We start from the raw sequence: 21,957 nt of genomic DNA, 5'->3' as shown, positions 1-21,957 counted from the left end.
CAAACTTTTATTTTGTATGCGATTAAACGTTTGACAGCTCTAGTCTCATTTAAAGCTATTTTCTCACTATGATTGGTTTAAATTTGTTGTGTGTAGATTGTCATTGTGTTTATCAACTTATGTTGTGTGTTACACAAACTTAAACAGCAGTTGCACACTTTATTAAAATAAGGCTAAAAAGGACGTGTATGACATAAATAGTTTTGTTGACATTGCTTTGACCGTACATGGATGTATTCACATGACAGAATCTCATTTATTCATGTGATCATTTAAACTCAGTGACATGAATGAAGAAATCTCTTTCTCTGTTCTTGGCATAATTTCATGAAAAATTTCTCTTCTTTAGATGAATTTAATCATTTACAGAAATTACTTCTTTCTCCTTAAATGACTTATATTTTTGTCTTGTTTTCAATATTTTACATATTCAAATATTTTAAAATTCTTAAATCAAGATGTATTTTCCTGATTAGTAAAATGATCTAAGAATATAAGTCACATTTAAGTGATTTTGTGCATAAAACAAGCAAAAAAAAATCTGCCATGGGTAATTTTTCTTGAATTAAGTGTTTAAGAAAAAAACATTTGCTTGTTTTGAGCACAAATTAACTTAAATTTTATACTTTTTGTTTATTTTCTTAGGTCATTTTGCTTGATTTTAGATTTTTAGATTTTTGTACTTAAAACAAAACAAAAATATTAAGTTAGAAAGTCATTTTTTTGCAATGCAATATTTACAATTCTGTTGCTTTTATTCTAACGGTTTTCTCCTACTGGAAATATAAAAATGTTAAGATTCAGAAGACGGCAGATTTCTTTCTTTACTTAAATGTGTTTTCTCCTCAGGTTTGTGAAAGTTTATCGTCCTGAGAGGAGTCTTGAGGTTTTTTCTATGCACAGTATGATCCTCTTCTACATCCATCAGAGAAAGACGTGGACACACTTCAGTACACACGCGTGTAACGTCACAGCTGAAGGTTTTCCTCTCAGTCCCGTGAGTCAAGACTCTATTGTATGACTGTCAGGTGTGAAGGCTTGGTTGTTGTAGGGGTTGGGAGAGTTTGGTTTGGATTGTGAGCGTGTTTGTCCTTTAAACAGTCTGTAAATGGCCACAATAGGTACGGACAGAACAGGGACAGAACTCAGCAGCACACAGATGGCAAACACCCAATCAGAATACGGCTTCTCCTCCAACGTTGGGAAATTTTCCTGGGTGAGAACACACATGGTAGAAGATTTCAACTAACACAGCCTTAAAAATGAACAATGATACTAGCTAAAATTTGGGTTCAGCTAGTGATCAGTTTAAACAATATCACATTACTGGCTGGTCACTAGAGGATCAGATTGGTCTGCCTGCAACATTAACTATGCAGTAAAAAAACATAATTGGTCGTCTAATGAGGAAATGTTTCATGGAAACATCTTTCAGGAAACAATGTGATTTAAACCTGTGTTCAAGACATATGTGTGATGTTAACAGTCAACCAAAAGGCAATAATGACTCCTGCTTCTTCAATGAATTATTTAGTAGGATACATAAAAAAAAGAGTCACATTGAGGTCAAGAACCTTTGTTGTGTGCAGATATGACTTCAACTCACATATGCAGGGTTCCAGGCGGGGTACGTGGGGTGTTTCTGCACCTGGACGACAACGTAAGCCACCAGAACAACCACTAGCATGACAGGACTGATTCCCATCCAGCACACACGCCAGAAGATGTTTGGTCTGCGTCCCGTCATGAATTCAATATCATTACTAAACCTGAAACAAATTTCTGTTTTTATATTTCACCATATTCTCCATATGTCCTCTAAGCAATGTACATGATATTCACCACGTTAAAATGTATTTTTTATGAATTTTATTACCGATTCATGCCGTAGAAAACGACGACCCCAATAATCTCGAAAAAAGCAATGACGAGGAGTGGAACAGAACCAACGTAACTGTTGAAGATCTCCAGCCAGTAGTTTCCAGAACCCATTGTGAAGATCAGTGCCATAAGGAAACACACCACACAGATCAGACCTGAGGAACACAAGAACACCACACACATCAGAACCGGTAACATGAGAACACCACACACATCATAACCTGGGAACATGAGAACACCACACACATCAGAACTGGGAACATGGGAACACCACACACATCAGAACCGAGGAACACAACAACACCACACACATCAGAACCGAGGAACACAACAACACCACACACATCAGAACCGGTAACATGAGAACACCACACACATCATAACCTGGGAACATGAGAACACCACACACATCAGAACTGGGAACATGAGAACACCACACACATCAGAACTGGGAACATGGGAACACCACACACATCAGAACCGAGGAACACAACAACACCACACACATCAGAACTGGTAACATGAGAACACCACACACATCATAACCTAGGAACATGAGAACACTACACACATCAGAACTGGGAACATGGGAACACCACACACATCAGAACCGGTAACATGAGAACACCACACACATCATAACCGAGGAACATGAGAACACCACACACATCAGAACTGGGAACATGGGAACACCACACACATCAGAACCTTTGAACATGAGAACACCACACACATCAGAACCGGTAACATGAGAACACCACACACATCAGAACCGAGGAACACAACAACACCACACACATCAGAACCGGTAACATGAGAACACCACACACATCATAACCTGGGAACATGAGAACACCACACACATCAGAACTGGGAACATGGGAACACCACACACATCAGAACCGGTAACATGAGAACACCACACACATCAGAACCGAGGAACACAACAACACCACACACATCAGAACCGGTAACATGAGAACACCACACACATCAGACCCTAGGAACATGAGAACACCACACACATCAGAACTGGGAACATGAGAACACCACACACATCAGAACTGGGAACATGGGAACACCACACACATCAGAACCGAGGAACACAACAACACCACACACATCAGAACCGGTAACATGAGAACACCACACACATCATAACCTAGGAACATGAGAACACCACACACATCAGAACTGGGAACATGAGAACACCACACACATCAGAACTGGGAACATGGGAACACCACACACATCAGAACCGAGGAACACAACAACACCACACACATCAGAACCGGTAACATGAGAACACCACACACATCATAACCTAGGAACATGAGAACACCACACACATCAGAACTGGGAACATGGGAACACCACACACATCAGAACTGGGAACATGAGAACACCACACACATCAGAACTGGGAACATGGGAACACCACACACATCAGAACCGAGGAACACAACAACACCACACACATCAGAACCGGGGAACATGAGAACACCCCACACATTAGAACCGGGAAACATGGGAACACCGCACACATCAGAACCGGGGAACATGAGAACACCGCACACATCAGAACCGAGGAACACAACAACACCACACACATCATAACCTGGGAACATGAGAACACCACACACATCAGAACTGGGAACATGGGAACACCACACACATCAGAACCGGTAACATGAGAACACCACACACATCAGAACTGGGAACATGGGAACACCACACACATCAGAACCGGGGAACATGAGAACACCACACAGAACACCACACACACATCAGAACCGGGAAACATGAGAACACCACACACACATCAGAACCGGGGAACATGAAAACACCACACACATCAGAACTGGAAACACCACACACATCAAAACCGGGGAACATGAGAACACCGCACACATTAGAAAACGGGAACAAGAGAACACCACAAACATCATAACCGAGCAACATGAGAACACCGCACACATCAGAACCGGGGAACATGAGAACACCGCACACATCAGAACCGGGGAACATGAGAACACCACCCACATCGGAACCGGGGAACATGGGAACACCGCACACATCAGAACCGAGGACCATGAGAACAGAACACCACACACACATCAGAACCGGGAAACATGAGAACACCACACACACATCAGAACCGGGAAACATGAGAACACCACACACACATCAGAACCGGGGAACATGAAAACACCACACACATCAGAACTGGAAACACCACAGACATCAAAACCGGGGAGCATGAGAACACCGCACATATTAGAACCGGGGAACATAAGAACACCGCACACATTAGAACCGGTAAACATGAGAACACCGCACACATCAGAACCGGGGAACATGAGAACACCGCACACATCAGAACCGGGGAACATGAGAACACCACCCACATCGGAACCGGGGAACATGGGAACACCGCACACATCAGAACCGAGGAACATGAGAACAGAACACCACACACACATCAGAACCGGGAAACATGAGAACCCCACACACACATTAGAACCGGGGAACATGAAAACACCACACACATCAGAACTGGAAACACCACACACATCAAAACCGGGGAACATGAGAACACCGCACACATTAGAACCGGGGAACATGAGAACACCCCACACATTAGAACCGGGGAACATGAGAACACCCCACACATTAGAACCGGGAAACATGAGAACACCGCACACATCAGAACCGGGGAACATGAGAACACCACCCACATCGGAACCGGGGAACATGGGAACACCGCACACATCAGAACCGAGGAACATGAGAACAGAACACCACACACACATCAGAACCGGGAAACATGAGAACACCACACACACATCAGAACCGGGGAACATGAAAACACCACACACATCAGAACTGGAAACACCACACACATCAAAATCGGGGAACATGAGAACACCGCACACATTAGAACCGGGGAACATGAGAACACCGCACACATTAGAACCGGGAAACATGGGAACACCGCACACATCAGAACCGAGGAACATGAGAACAGAACACCACACACACATCAGAACAGGGTAACATGATAACACAGAACACATTAGAACTTGTAAACTTGAGAAAACCGCACAAATGAGAACCGAGGAACATGAGAACACCGCACACATCAGAACCGGGGAACATGAGAACACCACCCACATAGGAACCGGGGAACATGGGAACACCGCACACATCAGAACCGAGGAACATGAGAACAGAACACAACACAAACATCAGAACCGAGGAACAATAGCACACCCCACACACAACAGAACCGGGGAACATGAAAACACCACACACATCAGAACTGGAAACACCACACACATCAAAATCGGGGAACATGAGAACACCGCACACATTAGAACCGGGGAACATGAGAACACCGCACACATTAGAACTGGGAAACATGGGAACACCGCACACATCAGAACCGAGGAACATGAGAACAGAACACCACACACACATCAGAACCGGGGAACATGAGAACACCACACACACATCAGAACCGGGGAACATGAAAACACCACACACATCAGAACTGGAAACACCACACACATCAAAACCGGGGAACATGAGAACACCGCACACATTAGAACCGGGGAACATGAGAACAGCGCACACATTAGAACCGGGAAACATGGGAACACCGCACACATCAGAACCGAGGAACATGAGAACAGAACACCACACACACATCAGAACTGGGGAACATGAGAACACCACACACATCAGAACCGGGGAACATGAGAACACCGCACACATCAGAACCGGGGAACATGAGAACACCACCCACATCAGAACCGGGGAACATGAGAACACCGCCCACATCAGAACCGGGGAACATGAGAACACCACACACATCAGATCCGGGGAACATGGGAACACCGCACACATCAGAACCGGGGAACATGAGAACACCGCACACATCAGATCCGGGGAACATGGGAACACCGCACACATCAGACCCGAGGAACATGAGAACACCGAAAGCATCAGAACCGAGGAACACGTGAACACCTCACACATTAGACCTGAGAAACACGAGAACACTGCACAGATCAGACCAGAGGAACACGAGAACACCGCACAAATCAGAAATGAGAACACAAGAACACCCACACATCAGAACCAAGAACACGAAAACACCGCACAGATCAGAACCGGGAACACAAGAACACCGTGTACATCAGACCCTAAGAACACAATTCAGAAATCACAGATTAGAACCAGGGAACACAAGAACATCAGACACAAGTATGATATGGCATTAAAAAAATTTCAGAAAGCTGATATTCAGTTATATTAATCCTACGAGTGTTATGATTTGTCTCTGGAAGATTCTGCCACTGAAGCGGTGGTCACTTTGTATTCAGTACCTGTAAAGAGTTCTTTAGGCATCCACTTTGGTACCATGTGCAGGTCCAGCAGGGGTGTCAGAACGCCTTCCAGATTTCCAAACATGGAGGACAGGCCAAGACTGAAGAGCATGATGAAGAAGAGCACAGCCCACACCTGTGACCCGGGCATCTCAATCACAGCCTCCGTGAACACAATAAATGCCAGACCGGTCCCTGAAGCACTCTGGGTAAGAGTCAGTATTCAGTTACTCACAGTAAACTCACACTTTACAGTAAAATGTCTATCAAATGCTTTTCAAAAAACAATTGTGTACTGTATGTAAAGATAAATGTGAGAAATGAAGTAATCCATAGTATTCAGGAGAACTAGCGGCTGTCTGCAGGTATGTTAGTTTACTTGTCTTAATGAAACTAGATGAAGGTATTCAAGCACGCATACTGACTTTTCATCATTCACATGTACTGTACCTGATCCATAAAGCTCTTGAGATCGCACTCTTTCAGATTCAGACTGAACACTTTATCAGGATCTGATGCGTTCAGAAACGTTAGCCAGCCCTCGTAGTTCTCAGTCGTGATGTTCTTGTCTGCGATGTCAAATGCGTTTGTCAGATCTAAGATGTTACTGTAACAGAAGACGGCACAAATCTTTGACTGATCTGATATCAGTACCTCTGCTCATGTGTAATGTATTAATATGTATACAGTTTTAGTTCAGAAACTATATAAGCACTTGTAGGTGATTCACCTGTTTAAACAGTTGTTGTAGTTTGATGTGGCCTTGAAGCCCAAAATGGCAAATATTGGAATGGAGGCGTATAGAGATGTTGCGCTGTTAATACATCCTACAACCAAAGCGTCTCGCTCGCAGTCGTTCCTGAAATATAACACTTCTGTCAACCAATCACAATCAAAAGCTTTGCAGCGTTAACAGTATTATAATACAACTTCCTGAATTCTAATCGTATGAAATATAAATTTGATTTATATGGAGCCCCTAAGGGGACATGCAGAAAAATTAAATAAAGTTTAGTTTCACGTGCGCACGCGAAACTACACTTTTTTTTAAAAATTCTGCACATGGGGGTTTTGCGTGAGCACGTGAGGCTAAACTTTAGATTTTTTTGCTCCAATGTCACCTTAGGGGCTCGGTAGATTTAAGCCTGATACACACCAAAAAAATAATCAGGGTGAATTTGGATAGATTTTTTTCCTCTGGTCAAATCGTAAATATTCAACATGTAATTATAAATAATTCCTTTCTCAAACCCAAGGTTTCTTTACATAGAAATAGCATCACACAGTCAGATAAAGATTACATATGAAACATAAGAAATTAAAATACAAATAGCAAAACAACAAACATTTAGTAAATTAACTATGAATTGTGTGAAGAGAAGTGATCATTAAACAGAAATGTCTTGAGATGGGTTTTGAAGAAAGAAAGAGAAGAACTGTCACAAAGAGGTTGTGGGAGGGAGTTCCAGAGTTTTGGGGCCTGGGCACTGAAAGACCTACCACCCAGGGTGGAAAGTCTAGTGCGGGGAATGAGGAGAAGGTTGTGGTCTGAGTGAGCGGGAGGGGGTGTAAGTATTTAAGAGGTCGCAGATGTATGGTGGAGCAAGGTTATGGAGGGCTATGAAGGTGAATAGTAGTACTTTGTATTTAATCTGGGATGGAACTGGTAGCCAGTGGAGCTGATGGAGAATGGGGGTGATATGGGCAGATCGTTTTGTATGTGTAAAGAGCCTGGCTGCAGAGTTTTGGATGTATTGCAATTTTTGAAGTGATTTGGTGGGGAGACCAAGGGATAGTGTGTTACAGTAATCTAGGTGGGACATGACGAAGGAGTGAACCAGAGTCTGTGCATCACTAATAGAAAGGAAGGGTCGAAGGCGGGCAATGTTACGGAGGTGAAAGAATGCAGTTTTAGTGAGTGATTTGATATGATGATCAAAACTGAGAGTGGAGTCAAATATAATACCAAGGTTTTTGACAACCACGGTGGGGTGAATTATCAATATTAAGAGTGAAAGTGTACGGTTTGGAGAGCATGCTTTTAGGGCCAATCAGCAGAATTTCAGTTTTATCCGTGTTGAGTTTAAGAAAGTTGTTTTGCATCCATGTTTTTAAGTCAGAAAGGCAGTCAGTGAGTGAGTGCGGGGGGGGGGGGGGGGAATCAGAGGGTGAAGTGGTGGTAAGATAGAGTTGAATGTCATCTGCATAGCAGTGGAAATTTAGACCGTGGCTGTAAATAATCTGACCAAGAGGGAAGGTGTATATGAGAAAGAGGAGTGGCCCGAGAACCGAACCCTGAGGGACACCACGAGTAACCGAGGACTTGGAAGACTTATGTGAATTAGAAATCTTGTTGTGTGGGGGGAACCCTGAGGACAAACGCTGTAGATTGTCACGTGAAACAAATCGATACCTAATCTGAAAGCGAGCTGATGTAAAACGAAACCATAACAAAAAAAGTCATGGCCTAGCAGGCACAGTCCAAAGTGAGATGGACATCAGAGATGTATAAAGCAGTCCATTGTGTTAATGCCATTTCTTTATGCATGTTTGTTTACTGTGAAGTCACGAGACATCGCAAGATCTCCGCTAGATTTGCTCTGTTTTCAGCTGAGCTTTGTGAAGTTAATCTGATGGTGTGTGTTGTGCTGTCATGAACACATAACAGCCCTCCACACATCACGTTTGTGGTCTCGCACATTTTGAAAATCTGATAAGATTTAAAAAAATCTTAAGGTCAAGGAAAAATGAGCTGGTAACTGATGGTACTTTTTGGGGTTGTAACTGGAGAATGCGATGAGACCTCCGAAGGCCAGAGACAGCGAGAAGAAGATTTGAGTGGCAGCGTCCAACCACACGCGAGGATCCATCAGGATCTCCCACTACAGAGAGAAGATCAGATTTACACCTTCTTGTTTGTATGTTTGTGTGTGTGTGTATTTGTGTGTTTGTGTGAGACTCACGTCAGGTGTGAAGAGATATATCAGACCATCTGTAGCTCCTGGCAGAGTCAGTGCTCGAACCAGAAAGATGGTCAACACCAGGTATGGAAATGTTGCGGTCACATACACGGCCTAGATATAGAATCGTTAGTGGTTTTATATTGGATTTCAATTAGACTTTCTAGTTCTTACTTGTTTATCATTTAAATCGTTTAAATTGTTCTTCTTCAAATGTGCTTGAATAAATCTTAAGGCCGCTCTCTATGCTGTTTTGTTTTACAGTATAAAATACAGTGACAATTAATCATATGCCAGCATTCGAAGTCCGTTTTGTCCTCACCTTGCCGATAGTTTCGATGCCGCGTATAAAGCAAATGTATACAATACTCCAGGCAGAGGCCAAACAGATGACGAGCCACCACTGCAGCGAGCCGTTCTCCTCGATGTCTGGTGTGATGTTCAGTGTCTTTCTGTACCAGAAGTAATTCACCGGCGTGCTAAGAACACATTCTTCCACATAACCTGTCAAAGATCAGCTCAGGTGTAAATATAAAAATGCTTAAAGGGTGGGGTGCATGATCTCTGAAAGCCAAAACATTTGAAATCGCCTCAACAAACATGCCCCTACCCCAATAGAATCTGGACCTTATTTTGATAGACCCGCCCCACACATACGCAACCCAGGCCATGATGTTGTTTAGTTGACATGCCCCTTACTGCTGATTGGCTACAAGTGTGTTTTGATACTCGGTCCAACTCCCTTTTCCAAAATGTTTTTTAAAATCGTGCACCCCACCTTTAATTCTTTCACTGCTATTGACAAGTTATCTCGTTAATTAAGAGAAACTGCTTCCCTGCCAATAACATGTTTTATGGCAAACCATATTTACGCTATTATCCACTAGGTGGCACTCTTACCCAATTTATAAAAAAATTATTTACCAACATTTTAAACTGTTTTGATCATCGTTCTGAATCTGACCTTTAACAAAATTCCTTTAGAAATTATTTCAGCTTTTTACTCAAAATGTGGTATATTTTAAAAAACCTACCCATAGTTATAAAAAGAGAACAAATTAAGATAGGATGAAATGTATTTTGTTTGTTTAAAGCGTAACTAAACCCCTGGTCAGCGCCTGACTCCACCCACTGTAAATATTTGAAAATGCAAGAAAAGTGGGCAGATCCCAACGGAGATAGAGGGGACAAACTAAACTCGTACCAAGTGTGTGGTGAGATCGTAACAAGGGCGTGGTGAGCTTAAACCTGCTTACGTCACGAGTTATTTTTTGGACCCAACATTCAATAGGAAAATTCTACTGCAGTAGCCACCATTTAACCTGAAGAGGGCAGCACTCAGACGTTTTTACACCATATATTGTAGTATTGAAACACTTTATATCCAAATGTCAAAAAACGTACTAAAATCAATGAACAGCACTAATAAAGCCCCATTCTTACAGATCAGTAACTAAAAAAATTTGGTTTAGGGTTTAGTTACTCTTTAAAAGCAGAGGCTTTGTTTTTTTTTATTTGATATATTGTATGTTTATATTTTTAAAGAAAAACATTTTTTAGAAGGCATTAAACTTCTGTGAAAATCATAAAAAATGCTGGCGCTGACTGGCAACTTAAAAATGTTAATGTGTCACATTTCACTGCCAACATTCAAAAGAAACAATACTTGATTTATATGGCATGATTTGTACCATTAATTTTTTTTTGCATTATTTTAGAATGCACTTGACTTTTAGGAGCTTGTTTAAAATGGGGCACTATCCAATACCATTATAAATCTGAAAAGAGCCAATATAATGCAACAGGAGTTATTTGGTATATATTTCAATGTTTTAAATGACCGGATGCATCAAACCTCATTGAGAAAATTACAAACTTGGATGTCTATGAAAAAGCAGTAATAATAATAAAATACAGTAATAATACTACATTACAGTAAAAGGAATATGTCATGAAAAGCTTCCGGTTCTCTTAAAGTAAATGCTTAAGGTTTTTTTTATACCTGTAAGGTTGTCATTTATTGGACACTGACTCCAGGGAAGAGGATCCTGAAACGAGTGGAAGAAATACCACAGAACCCAGGCCAGAATAGTGTTATAAAACAATCCCACCAGGAATGAGAGGATCATAGATGCCACACCTGCAAACATATACAGTACAACAACATCCGCTTTAAAAAACTATAATGATTCAAAGGCACTGAGAAAATATATAACAGTTACACGGTTACTTTATAACCTCAACATTATAAGCAATGCTTCAGATGCCAAACACTATTTCTCTTTGTCTAGTTTATCGACTCACCCACTCCACCTAACAGAGGAGAGATTGAATGCCAAACACCGATGCTGCCCATCCGCAGACTTTGTCCGATAGCCAACTCCAGATAAAGTAAAGGCAGACCCTCGAAAACCAGAGCGATCAGGTATGGGATGAGGAACGCACCTGAATGTGCACATACACACATACACTTATTTATTTTCATACCAGCGTTGGGTCAAAAAGGAACGAACCCGAACCACTGAGTTGTTTCAACCCAAATGCTGGGTAGGTTTAACCCATTGTTGGGTCTCTTTTGACCTGACGCTGGGATGAAACTTACCAAACATTTTCTATTGTATTGTATTGAGTGTATTGTAGAACAAAGATCAAAATAAGGAAAACATTTGAGGATTGAACATTTGATTGTAATATTAATTAGAGAATAAAGCTCAACAGCATTAGAATTTGTCATTAGAAAATATCTGAGCATTGCAGTATTAATGTCTGTAATTATAGCTAAGAGTTTTTTTTTTAAATCACTAATCGTATTTTACAAGCAGACAGAAAATGATAAACAGTTAATGGAAAAAAAAAACAGAGAAAATATGCATATTGCAGATGCTTTTAAGGAAATGGTAACAACCACAGTGGTTATCCCAAAACCTTTCAAATCTCTTCTAGTAGTTTCTAATATCCTGTCTTTTAGATTTTATTTTTAAAGCAATGCTGAAATGAAATCACAGATGTCGCACCTCCTCCGTAAACCTGGCACAGGTACGGGAATCTCCAAACGTTCCCAAGTCCCACAGCAAATCCAATACAGGTCAGTAAATACTGAACTTTATTGTCCCATTTCGGTCTTTCTTCAGTGTCTTTGGAGGCATCGGTGCTGCTGGTTGTGTCCATCCTGAAGTTCAGGTGAGTAGTGGTGTACAGGTGTAGTGTCAAACAGTTTATAAGCTCTGGGTCATGGGTGGGTTATATACTAACAGGACTAACCGTGAAACGAATTGATTAAAATGCAATAGCACAGAGGCGTAGTTTAATGTGTAACCGCAGATACTGTGACTCCACCAGGAAAACTATTTAAATCCATGTTTTCAATGTAAAAACAAACTGTTCTGGATGCAAAGGTTAAATGCAATAATATTTTACGATGTGTATTATGTGGATAATGTCATGTTGTTTAAAACAAAGTCCTTTGTTATGAAATGAAAATTAAACGTCGTAGGATCAGGTTACTTAAAAAAGACTTTGACTTCACAGTTTTCTCACTAATTCACTTCATGAGCAATAATTCACACCTTTAAACCAGTGCCTGCGACTCAACTCAACCATTATGGTGTCTAGTTTAAGTTTAATCAACTTTATTTCATCAGATTTGGAAATCACATGTTTGCTATGCAGGATCATGTAAAATATTCGATTATGTTAAAAACGACAGGTAGATAAATATTTTTTACTTGAAGAGACAATAAATTCCTTTTCTTTTAAATTTCAATTCAACATTTAGTCTGATCTTCTGGTTCACAACAATAAATACAGATTATACACAAACACATTTTTTATCCTAAAGAAGCTGGATGTTCAGAACTAGTTTAGAGATATCGGCAGCAGCTTTTAGAGACACATTTTGTTAAAACTACTTGATTACAATCACACAGTCATCAGAGATCAAACAATGTACCATTTACAATTAAAGATGATTTTTTTGTTTGCTATTGACAGTTGTTTGAGGGATTATTTAAGCCCAATGTTATACTTTAAATTCTTTAGCATTATAATGATTCAACTATTCTAAAATACACTTTAAAAAGTTGGTTCAACTAAAAGAAATACTTTAACTGGTTACACCTAAAAATTTTGAATTATTTTAAATAAAAAATTTACTTTAGGTGAAAAATATAAGTAAAATAAACTTAAATTGTTTAGGTTGTACCAATTGAAGTAATTTTTAAGTAGAATCAACTTTTCACTTTTTACAGTGCATATAGATCTGTGCAAATATTACATGAAAGAAATGTTGTATTTTAGACTAATTGTAGGTTTATTAGTTTTAGCAGATTTTTCTGTTCCTGAAATCACCTTTCTGCCGGGATCAAATGTATCCCAATCTTACTAAAATGTTTTGAACAACACAATCTGACAATTTGATTTAGTTTAAAATAGACTGTATTTTGTGATTCAATCTGATGCAGTGTTCACTAAATGCACTAAACATCTCGGCTTTGACATCTCTAACTCCTTTCGCTTTAAGAAATAATGTTTAGTGTTGTGTTGACGCACAGTGATTATAAAACAATAACACAATAAACAAGTCATTGTTTATCAGTAAAGATTCAGTGTCAAGTCCTTTAACAAATCCATTCTTCTTATTGCTTTTAGGTTCTTTGAGACTCAATACACTTTCATTTTAAAGTTGAATCTGAAAAAAAGAAGATTATTATACTTAATGTCATATTTAGTAGAAAATATATAATTATATATACTCATTATATAAATGTTGATGGTTGACCTTGACCTTACTGACGTCATCCACTCATTTAAATAGAAATAACTCATTAAATTAAACTTTCAATAAAAATCAATCGCAGACATCAAGGAGAATAGATGAAATGATATATTTCTGTACATTTATTTTGTGTTATTATTTATTATTTTTATTTATTGGATTTTTGCGAGATCTCTTTACAGAGATCATCATAGGAGTGAATACTGAGACAGTTTAATGTTTAAATGTGAGTCTGATTTCTATATAAACTAAACATAAATCATGAATCTAAGGTTTGTCCTGAAAGGGTTTGTTTTAGGAAAAGACAGGTTAACTTCACCTGATGTTGAGATGAACTAAAGATTATATTACTGCTCATGGATGTGATCCAGACTCCATCAGTAAGATCTAGATAAAGCAAAGGTTTACCATGTTCAATTTGATTGTTGTTATTTATGGTCAATCACATAGTTTTTATGATCGAGTCAGCGCCTCCTTCTGTTAACTATGTGCAGATGCAGTATAGTTCTGGGTTTGTTTATTATTAACCTCGGTAATGTGATTGGCCTACAGAGACTAGTGATCCTGATTCAACACAATATGTGTTAAAAAAGATTTTATATCATCTAGTCAGTAGTTTTGTTAGTTAATTTGACATTATTGTAATAGTTTGTGTTAGTAGTACTTCCGTAGTGTTAAACGCATTACAAGTTAATCATTATATATATAAAACCTTGAGGTTGTGAAATATTGATTTTCTGTTTGAATGGTATATCATATTGATAACTCTTTATAAAGTGTGTGTGTGTGTGTGTGTGTGTGTGTGTGTGTGACAGGTTCTCATTGAGTGTATATATCAGTAAGATGATGTTTGTGTTGTGTATAGTACATTGTGTGTTTGTAACACAGGAGAATTGTAAAAGTATTATTTTCACAGCTCTTTCCTCGTCACACAGAGACTTTAATGACATGCAGCTTAACATTTCAGAAGAATGTGATAATGATTAATTTATTAGTGAAAGATAAGATAAACTATTCCAGTAAGAGTTTTTTTTCACTAGTACAGTCTTCTGAAATACTTTATTGTGATTGGACAAAAGCAACATTCTTCATTCATACAAAAATATAATGAGGAGTGCAGTGTACCGTAGCTGTGTAATATACTGAATTATCAACACTGAACTCCTGCAGACTGATGCAGGAAATATAAGTCAAGGTTTATTATGACCAGCTGACTAACTTTTATCCTTTAAATTATAAATCTCTTCATCTCTCTCTTCTTTTTTATCATCCTTTCTATATGTATTGTAAACATTTCTGTCCAGTGTCTGCCGAATTCCAACAAAAGCAAACCTCAGACGTGACATAAACAGCAAATGTAAAAGGGTTATTTCATCAAATATCATTTTTGAATCACTCCTAAAATAAACATAATACGAATGTTGTTTAAAAATGAATATAAATGTGTTTTCTTTGCAGTTTTCAATTTCTGAAAACATTGCATCTTTTTGTTAGTTAGTCCGGTTTCATTGTTCTGCAAATAAAAAATGTTTTATTAGGAATTTGGCAGAAATGTTGTCCACAGTTGACATAATGAAACAAAAAATGCATTAAACGCATACCTATAAATAGTAATTTTAGAAAAACTGAAAATAATCTTAAAGTGGTCTCTTCATTTTTTTCCATGGCTGTTTATTAGTACAGATGCACAAATACAAAACATCTGTGCTGATAGCGATATTCAATTGCTTAGATGTCTACTGATATGGATAGTTTAGCTTTTTTCTTGTTTCAAATGATTCTTTCTTAAAGGTCTTAACAGTGCAGAGCGTACAAACTTAAAACAATCACACAGTATGAGATCTACCAGAATATAATCTGTATAATCTATCATTTTTGATTGTCAGGTTGTAATCTGTGCTAACAATCGGCTGATGAAAAATGCATTTATAGGCTGATATGTCTGTTTTAAAATTTTCCTTCATGTTTAAATTCCTCAGAAATCTAAAACAAGATCAGAAATGTATTTCTTCACTTGAATGTCTTTAAAGTAATGTGAAGTGTTTTGCAGTTGTCAATCTCTTCTTTCTGTTCATGTTTTCTTGAACGTAATCGTTTCCACAGACATTTATAGATGATGACTCCAGGGATCGCCAGACTGGGAACTCCAGCCAATATGAAGATGATGCCACTGATCCAGTCAGGATATGTTGCTGTTTTAAGTGTTGGGAAATGAATCTGGAGACAAAGAGAGAAGAAAGTTCAGTCTGTGATCATCTGTAGCTTCTTAGGCATTATAATCTGAATGCACACATCATATATAACAATAATACAGACACACAAAATCAATGCAATATTGTGAGAATATCATACCAGCACAGTCAGATTCATTACAGAAGTAGATTTTATACATTTTGCTTTGATGTATACAGAGCTTTTACCCAATGAGGATCCCAGACATTATACGTGAGCTGTTTTCTGACTATAGTAAAGAAATAGAAGATGAGAATGACCAAGATGATGACCGGACTGAGAAATCGCCAGGTGATCTGCCAGAAAAGATTGGGCTTGTGGCCAACCATGAACTCAATGTCTTTGTTAAACCTGAAAGAGAAACAGGAGAACTGTAACATCTCATCAAACTTAGAGCAAATTTCTTGATATATTTAAAGGGGACATATCATAAAAATCTGACTTCATGTTTAAGTGCTATAATTGCGTCCCAAGTGCTTCTATCAACCTAGAAAATGTGAAAAAGATCAACCCAGTAACTTAGTTTTGGTAAAACATTCTGTGCAAGCACATGAAAAAAATAGCTCATTGAAATGTGGCTCCCTTTGTGATGTCAGAAGGGGATCTTATTATAATAATACCACCCCTTAATCTGCACTATCCAACCACGACACTGACATTAAGTGTAGAGAGAGAAAAAATAATTGACAGCACAATCGAATTTCAATTAAAAAACACCATTATGGTGATCAGTGCTTGCATTTGCATTTTAAAGGACACACCCAAAAACGGCACATTTTTCTTCACACCTACAAAGTCAATTTTAACATCTTATAATAAATTATCTGTGGGGTATTTTGAGCTAAAACTTCACATATGCACATATGCATTCTGGCGACACCAAAGATTTAAAAAAAGATGATGCCTTTCATAATATTACATGTGATAGTATTCACATGTAGAAGTGTACTTTTAAAAGTGTAAAAGCCACACACTACTACAGTTTTACTAATATACTAATCTTTTTGATTTTGGTATTTGAAGCATTTGAAGGCAGTTTTTAAATAGTAAAACATTTCTAAATGTCAAAACATTAATAAACAAAACAAATTGAATAAATAAGCCATGCGTTGTTACAGTAACTTTGAGGCAGATGCTCAGTTTGTGGTTCATACTATTTTTATGAAAACCCAACAACAATTACACAAATACAAACTCATTTATATTAAGAATGAAATTAAACCTTTTATTAACCAGTGTTCTTTTGCTTCCGTCATTGTCCTGTCAGGGTTGCCAGATCCTCGTAACAAAACCAGCTCAATGGCCACTTAAAATTAGTCCAAAGCATCCCAATGACTATTCACCGCCCAAACACATACCAACAACTAATGAACCTAATGTTCAGAAAAACAAAAACCTTTATGGTTTTTATTAATTAGTTGTTGCAGAATAAAGTCTCTCCTGTGCTATTTGTTCGGTTTAAGAGTGATTTGACTTTACCTGTCAATCCCATAGATGTAAACAACAGCAATAATCTCACAGAGTGCGATCACCAGAAGAGGAATCGAGCCGGCAAATCCATCAAACAGAGCGAGCCAGTAGTTACCGGAGGACTGGACGAATATCAGAGCCATCGTGAACGACAGCAGACAGGTCAGACCTGAAACAGCAGTTAAGAGAGCTCAACACGTCTGCCCACGTGACGAATTCATGAACGTCATTAAGGATCATCTGTGTACCTGTGAACAGTTCTTTTGGCCATGTTTTAGGAAGGATGTTCAGGTCTTGTAGCGGCACCACCACACCTTCCATGTTGCCAAACATTGTGGAGAGACCCAGACAGAAGAGCATGATGAAGAAGAGGACGGCCCACAGAGGAGCGAAGGGCATCTTAGTGATGGCCTCGGTGAAGACGATGAAGGCCAAACCTGTGCCCTCCACTCCCTCATGTGGGAACAAAATAAACCAATTGAAGTGAAGGAAAAACAAACCCAAGAGACTTCAGATGAATGAAAGTAAGCCAGTACCTCACTGAGAAGAGTCTGCATGTCACAAGTCTTCATGTTGAGCTCCTGAATGAGGTCTGGTGATGTGATGTTGAGATTCTGGAGAACTTGAGCGTAGTTTCTCTCTGTGATGTGTCCCTCAGGAAGATCAAACGCATTTAGCAACGTCAGGATGTTCCTATAGTATAGGATGTCAAATTTATTTAAAGTAGATTTTTTTTGTTAACAGATTCAAGTGATTTGTACTCACCTGTTAAGACAGTCGTCATATTTCTCAGTGGCCCTGAAGCCGATGATGGAGTAAATAACAGTTGCGGAGTACACAGACGTGAGGCCGTTGATAACGGAGATCGTCACGGCATCTCGCTCACAGTTATTACTAATGGAACAGTGTGTTTATATTTAAAAAGTCATAAAGTTGAAGTCTCATTTCTTGTTTTTTAACTTACTGAACAGGGTTGTAACTAGAGAATGAGATGAGACCACCAAACGCCAGAGAGAAGGAGAACAACACCTGAGCTCCAGCGTCCAGCCAGGTTCCTGGTTTCACTAACTCATTAACCTTAACAGGTAAGCAGATCCATTAGAGCTCCCACTAGTGTACCCCAGAGTAAATGAACGACTGGTTTAACTGGTAAACGTACATCTGGAGTAAAGAGGAACCTGATTCCATTCTGAGAGCCTTTAAGAGTCAACGCTCTTATCAGGAAGATGGTGAGGACAACGTAAGGTAACGTGGAGGTGATGTACACGGCCTACAGACAGAAAATGAGTTTACACGCGTAAGCACTGACGTATGCAGATGACGTTCTTCTTACCTTTCCTGTCGTTTCGATTCCTCGAATACAGCAGACGTACAGCACGGTCCAAGCACAAAGCAAACACAACACCAGCCACCATTGCAGACCACCGGAGTCCTCGATCGCCGCTGAGCTGTTCAGAGTCTCTCTGTACCAGAAATAATCCACCGCTGAACTTTCAGTGCATTCTGACTCCAGACCTGCAGGGGGAGACACTCAAACACTTCATCATAGAAAACATCAAACTAATATACACCGTTCTGCATCTTTCCAATGCTAACACTTCTTCAAATCCATCGCTGTGTGCTGTTATTGTTAAAATGTTATTACAGTAATCCCTATTAAATCAGACTTCGGATGAAGAAGCAGTCAAAGTGAATGGTAGTTTCTTTAACATTCATTTAACATAACCACAGCAGAAGAACCATTTTTGGTTCCTCAAACAGTCATTCAGTCTCAAAGATCCATTTAACAACCTTTTTTTTTTTTTTACAAAAATTGAGATAACGATATTGACAAAATGTTCATCAATTACTTTCACTTTAAATCTGCTTAACCCCAGCATCAGGCTATTGAGAAATACTGGTATGTCCACTAAACACCACATCAGTTTTCAGCAAAATCCTCTATGTGCCCAGCAAAACATGGACCTGAATATGACGAGTCACGAGCTATCATTTACATGTATTCTTTTTCACATCTTGGGGATTTTGCAACTGTTCATCATGTCTTATTTAAAGATTTAAAAAAAAATTTTTTTTAGAAGTGGTGGTTTTTGCCAAAAAGCTTGCATGTCCTTAGAGGGTTTTGCAGTGAAAGACTGTCAAATTTGTTAAAAACCAATAAATGACTAAAGTAAAGTTTTTGAAAATAACTTTTTTACCTGCCATCAAAGTGAAATGACTGAACCTAAACACATGAGCCTGTACATGATAACATGGTTTTGCATGTGAACTGTAACACAATAAGAGCATCAGATGTACCGGTTCGGTTTGCATTGAGAGGACATTGACTCCATGGCAGCGGATCTTGAAGAGAGTTAAAGAAGTACCACATGACCCAAGCCATGATGGTGTTATAATACATCCCCACCAGAAACGACACCAGCATTGAGGAGATACCTGCGGGACCAGATTAACATTTGTAAAACATGTTTCATGAGTTCACCTCTTTAACACAACATTATGACTGACCGACTCCAGCTAAATAAGGATTGATGGCGGTCCAGACTCCAACACTTCCCTTCCTGAGCCTCTGTCCGATGGCAAACTCCAGGTGAAGCAGTGGAATTCCCTCCAGGACCAGAAGAATCAGGAATGGGATCATAAACGCTCCTGAAACAACAGAACAATCACATCTGAACTCTTTCTGAATCTGACAAAAGTTATTTCTTGTTTAAGGACTCTTTCTAGATTCTCAGCTGTTGTAGGATTTTGTGTATTAGTCGGGTTGTCATAAATTCACCAATAGAGCAAAATGATGAAAATTCTATGATTTTTTTTCTATTCCAAGTATTATTCTGTTGAACTAATGGATCCAGCAGGTTATTAACCGACTCTTTAACCTGTCTTTCTGTTACTCATTCACTGATATCACATGAAGTTTCTCTTCTTAACTGGTGCGGAGAGTACACCTTAATTTATACACCTTCAAATTAAGATACGGTAACTGGCATTTTTTTGGTCTAAAAGCCTAATCTTGGTCTTGTTTTAAAGAAGACACTTTAAAGATTTTCACAGAAGTGACTAGAAGTGAAAATATTAAATATTTTTTGCAATTTATATTTGAAGAGTTTCGTTGCAAAACGAGATAACCACCGTTTTTTTTAATTGTTCAGAAATCTCGTTTTTTGGTTGTGCATTTCAATTAATTTCAATTCAACTGCAGTTGGTTTGTTTTGATTTAAACCTTCATAACTTAAAAAATACAGCTAAGTAGCACCATAAAACAAAATAATAACATGATAACATGATAATAAACATGTTTTGACAAAAATGTTAAAAAATGGATTTATCTCGTTTTGCAACGAAACTCTTTATTTATTTCATGAAACAAAATAATGCAATAAAGTATGTTTTACACATAAAATTATCAGAAAAAATTGGTTTGTTACACTTTTAGTAGTTTTACCAACATCGGCCACTAGGTGTCAACGATTTGCTGCATACTCTTGTCACACATTAATAAATTACTGTTACTGCATTATTATCACTGCTAAAAGGTTTTAAAAAACTACATTCACCACAAGTTTATCGTGATAAATTAAAATAAACTCAGGTGTCCCGCTCACAAGACAGCGCCAGTTAAAATGTTTTTAAATGTCTGTAAATTCATCTGTTAAACCAATGAGAAGATTAAAGAAAAGTTTTAGTTTATATTATCTGACAACAGTGATATGTTTTGGTCTACATCTGATATTAATGCAGTGTTATCTTATGTCCTCACAGGTAGAAAAGCAATGCTAAATAATAAACGGTGGTGAGGTGAAATATTGAAATGTTCAGCCAAACCTCCACCGTGACTCTGACACAGATATGGGAATCTCCAGACGTTCCCCAGACCCACGCAGAAGCCCACACAGGTCAGCATGTATTGAGTTTTGTTGTCCCATTGAGGTCTTTCTTCAGCCTCCTCTTCCTCGATCTTCTCCAGTTCAGCGTGAGATGGGATCCGGTCATCAATACCCGGGTTTGGAATCTTAATCCTCATCTTGGTCTATGCGTGATCGTCGTCCAGTCTTTTGTCTTTCTTGTCCTGTGCCGTGGGTTTATGTGGTCAGTTCATTAACTCTGTGACCTTTAGTACGTCTCATTATTCAGATGATCTGTGCTCAGCACAATAACTAAACTTCATTAATGTTAGTTAATAAATAACGTTAACTTATGAATGGATTTTGCCTGTCAGTGTCTACTCAACCTGAATCCAAACGTTTGC

General features: G+C 38.8%; 2 protein-coding genes and 1 long non-coding RNA gene across 5 annotated transcripts; all 3 read right to left on the bottom strand.

The window, feature by feature from the left end:
- Positions 1 to 139: 139 nt before the first annotated feature.
- slc6a18 (solute carrier family 6 member 18) lies at positions 140 to 12,474 on the bottom strand. 2 transcript variants are annotated; one of them, XM_073858670.1, is made up of 13 exons: positions 12,247 to 12,474; positions 11,537 to 11,677; positions 11,235 to 11,372; positions 9,555 to 9,736; positions 9,236 to 9,346; positions 9,042 to 9,154; positions 7,003 to 7,131; positions 6,723 to 6,879; positions 6,273 to 6,477; positions 1,877 to 2,036; positions 1,607 to 1,769; positions 1,095 to 1,212; positions 140 to 432 (listed from the first exon to the last, which is right to left on the bottom strand). In XM_073858670.1, exons 1-13 carry the CDS (start codon positions 12,398 to 12,400, stop codon positions 356 to 358), a joined length of 1,848 nt encoding a protein of 615 aa, XP_073714771.1. In that variant the 5' UTR covers positions 12,401 to 12,474; the 3' UTR covers positions 140 to 355. The 2 variants fall into 2 exon arrangements, with proteins under 2 accessions (XP_073714771.1, XP_055076169.1); XM_055220194.2 differs by having other exon boundaries at positions 140 to 1,212; positions 12,247 to 12,471.
- On the bottom strand, positions 2,042 to 4,959 carry LOC141351591 (uncharacterized). Its single transcript, XR_012359882.1, has 3 exons — positions 2,623 to 4,959; positions 2,266 to 2,589; positions 2,042 to 2,134 (listed from the first exon to the last, which is right to left on the bottom strand). It is a non-coding gene; the product is annotated as an uncharacterized lncRNA (long non-coding RNA).
- A 2,557-nt stretch (positions 12,475 to 15,031) lies between the features above and the next one.
- Positions 15,032 to 21,934, bottom strand: LOC129412678 (sodium-dependent neutral amino acid transporter B(0)AT1). 2 transcript variants are annotated; one of them, XM_055167058.2, is made up of 12 exons: positions 21,534 to 21,934; positions 20,217 to 20,357; positions 20,007 to 20,144; positions 19,042 to 19,223; positions 18,868 to 18,978; positions 18,673 to 18,785; positions 18,474 to 18,602; positions 18,245 to 18,401; positions 17,957 to 18,161; positions 17,718 to 17,877; positions 16,427 to 16,589; positions 15,032 to 16,223 (listed from the first exon to the last, which is right to left on the bottom strand). In XM_055167058.2, the coding sequence occupies exons 1-12, from the start codon at positions 21,730 to 21,732 to the stop codon at positions 16,017 to 16,019; spliced, it is 1,905 nt and encodes a 634-aa protein (XP_055023033.2). In that variant the 5' UTR covers positions 21,733 to 21,934; the 3' UTR covers positions 15,032 to 16,016. The 2 variants fall into 2 exon arrangements, with proteins under 2 accessions (XP_055023033.2, XP_055023034.2); XM_055167059.2 differs by having other exon boundaries at positions 16,089 to 16,223; positions 16,359 to 16,589.
- Between the last annotated feature and the right edge of the window lie 23 nt (positions 21,935 to 21,957).

Source organism: Misgurnus anguillicaudatus, chromosome 20, assembly GCF_027580225.2.
Source record: "Misgurnus anguillicaudatus chromosome 20, ASM2758022v2, whole genome shotgun sequence".
Lineage (NCBI taxonomy): Eukaryota > Metazoa > Chordata > Actinopteri > Cypriniformes > Cobitidae > Misgurnus > Misgurnus anguillicaudatus.
The sequence above is the reverse complement of the archived record's forward strand: the minus strand, read 5'-3'. Positions and strand labels throughout refer to the sequence as shown.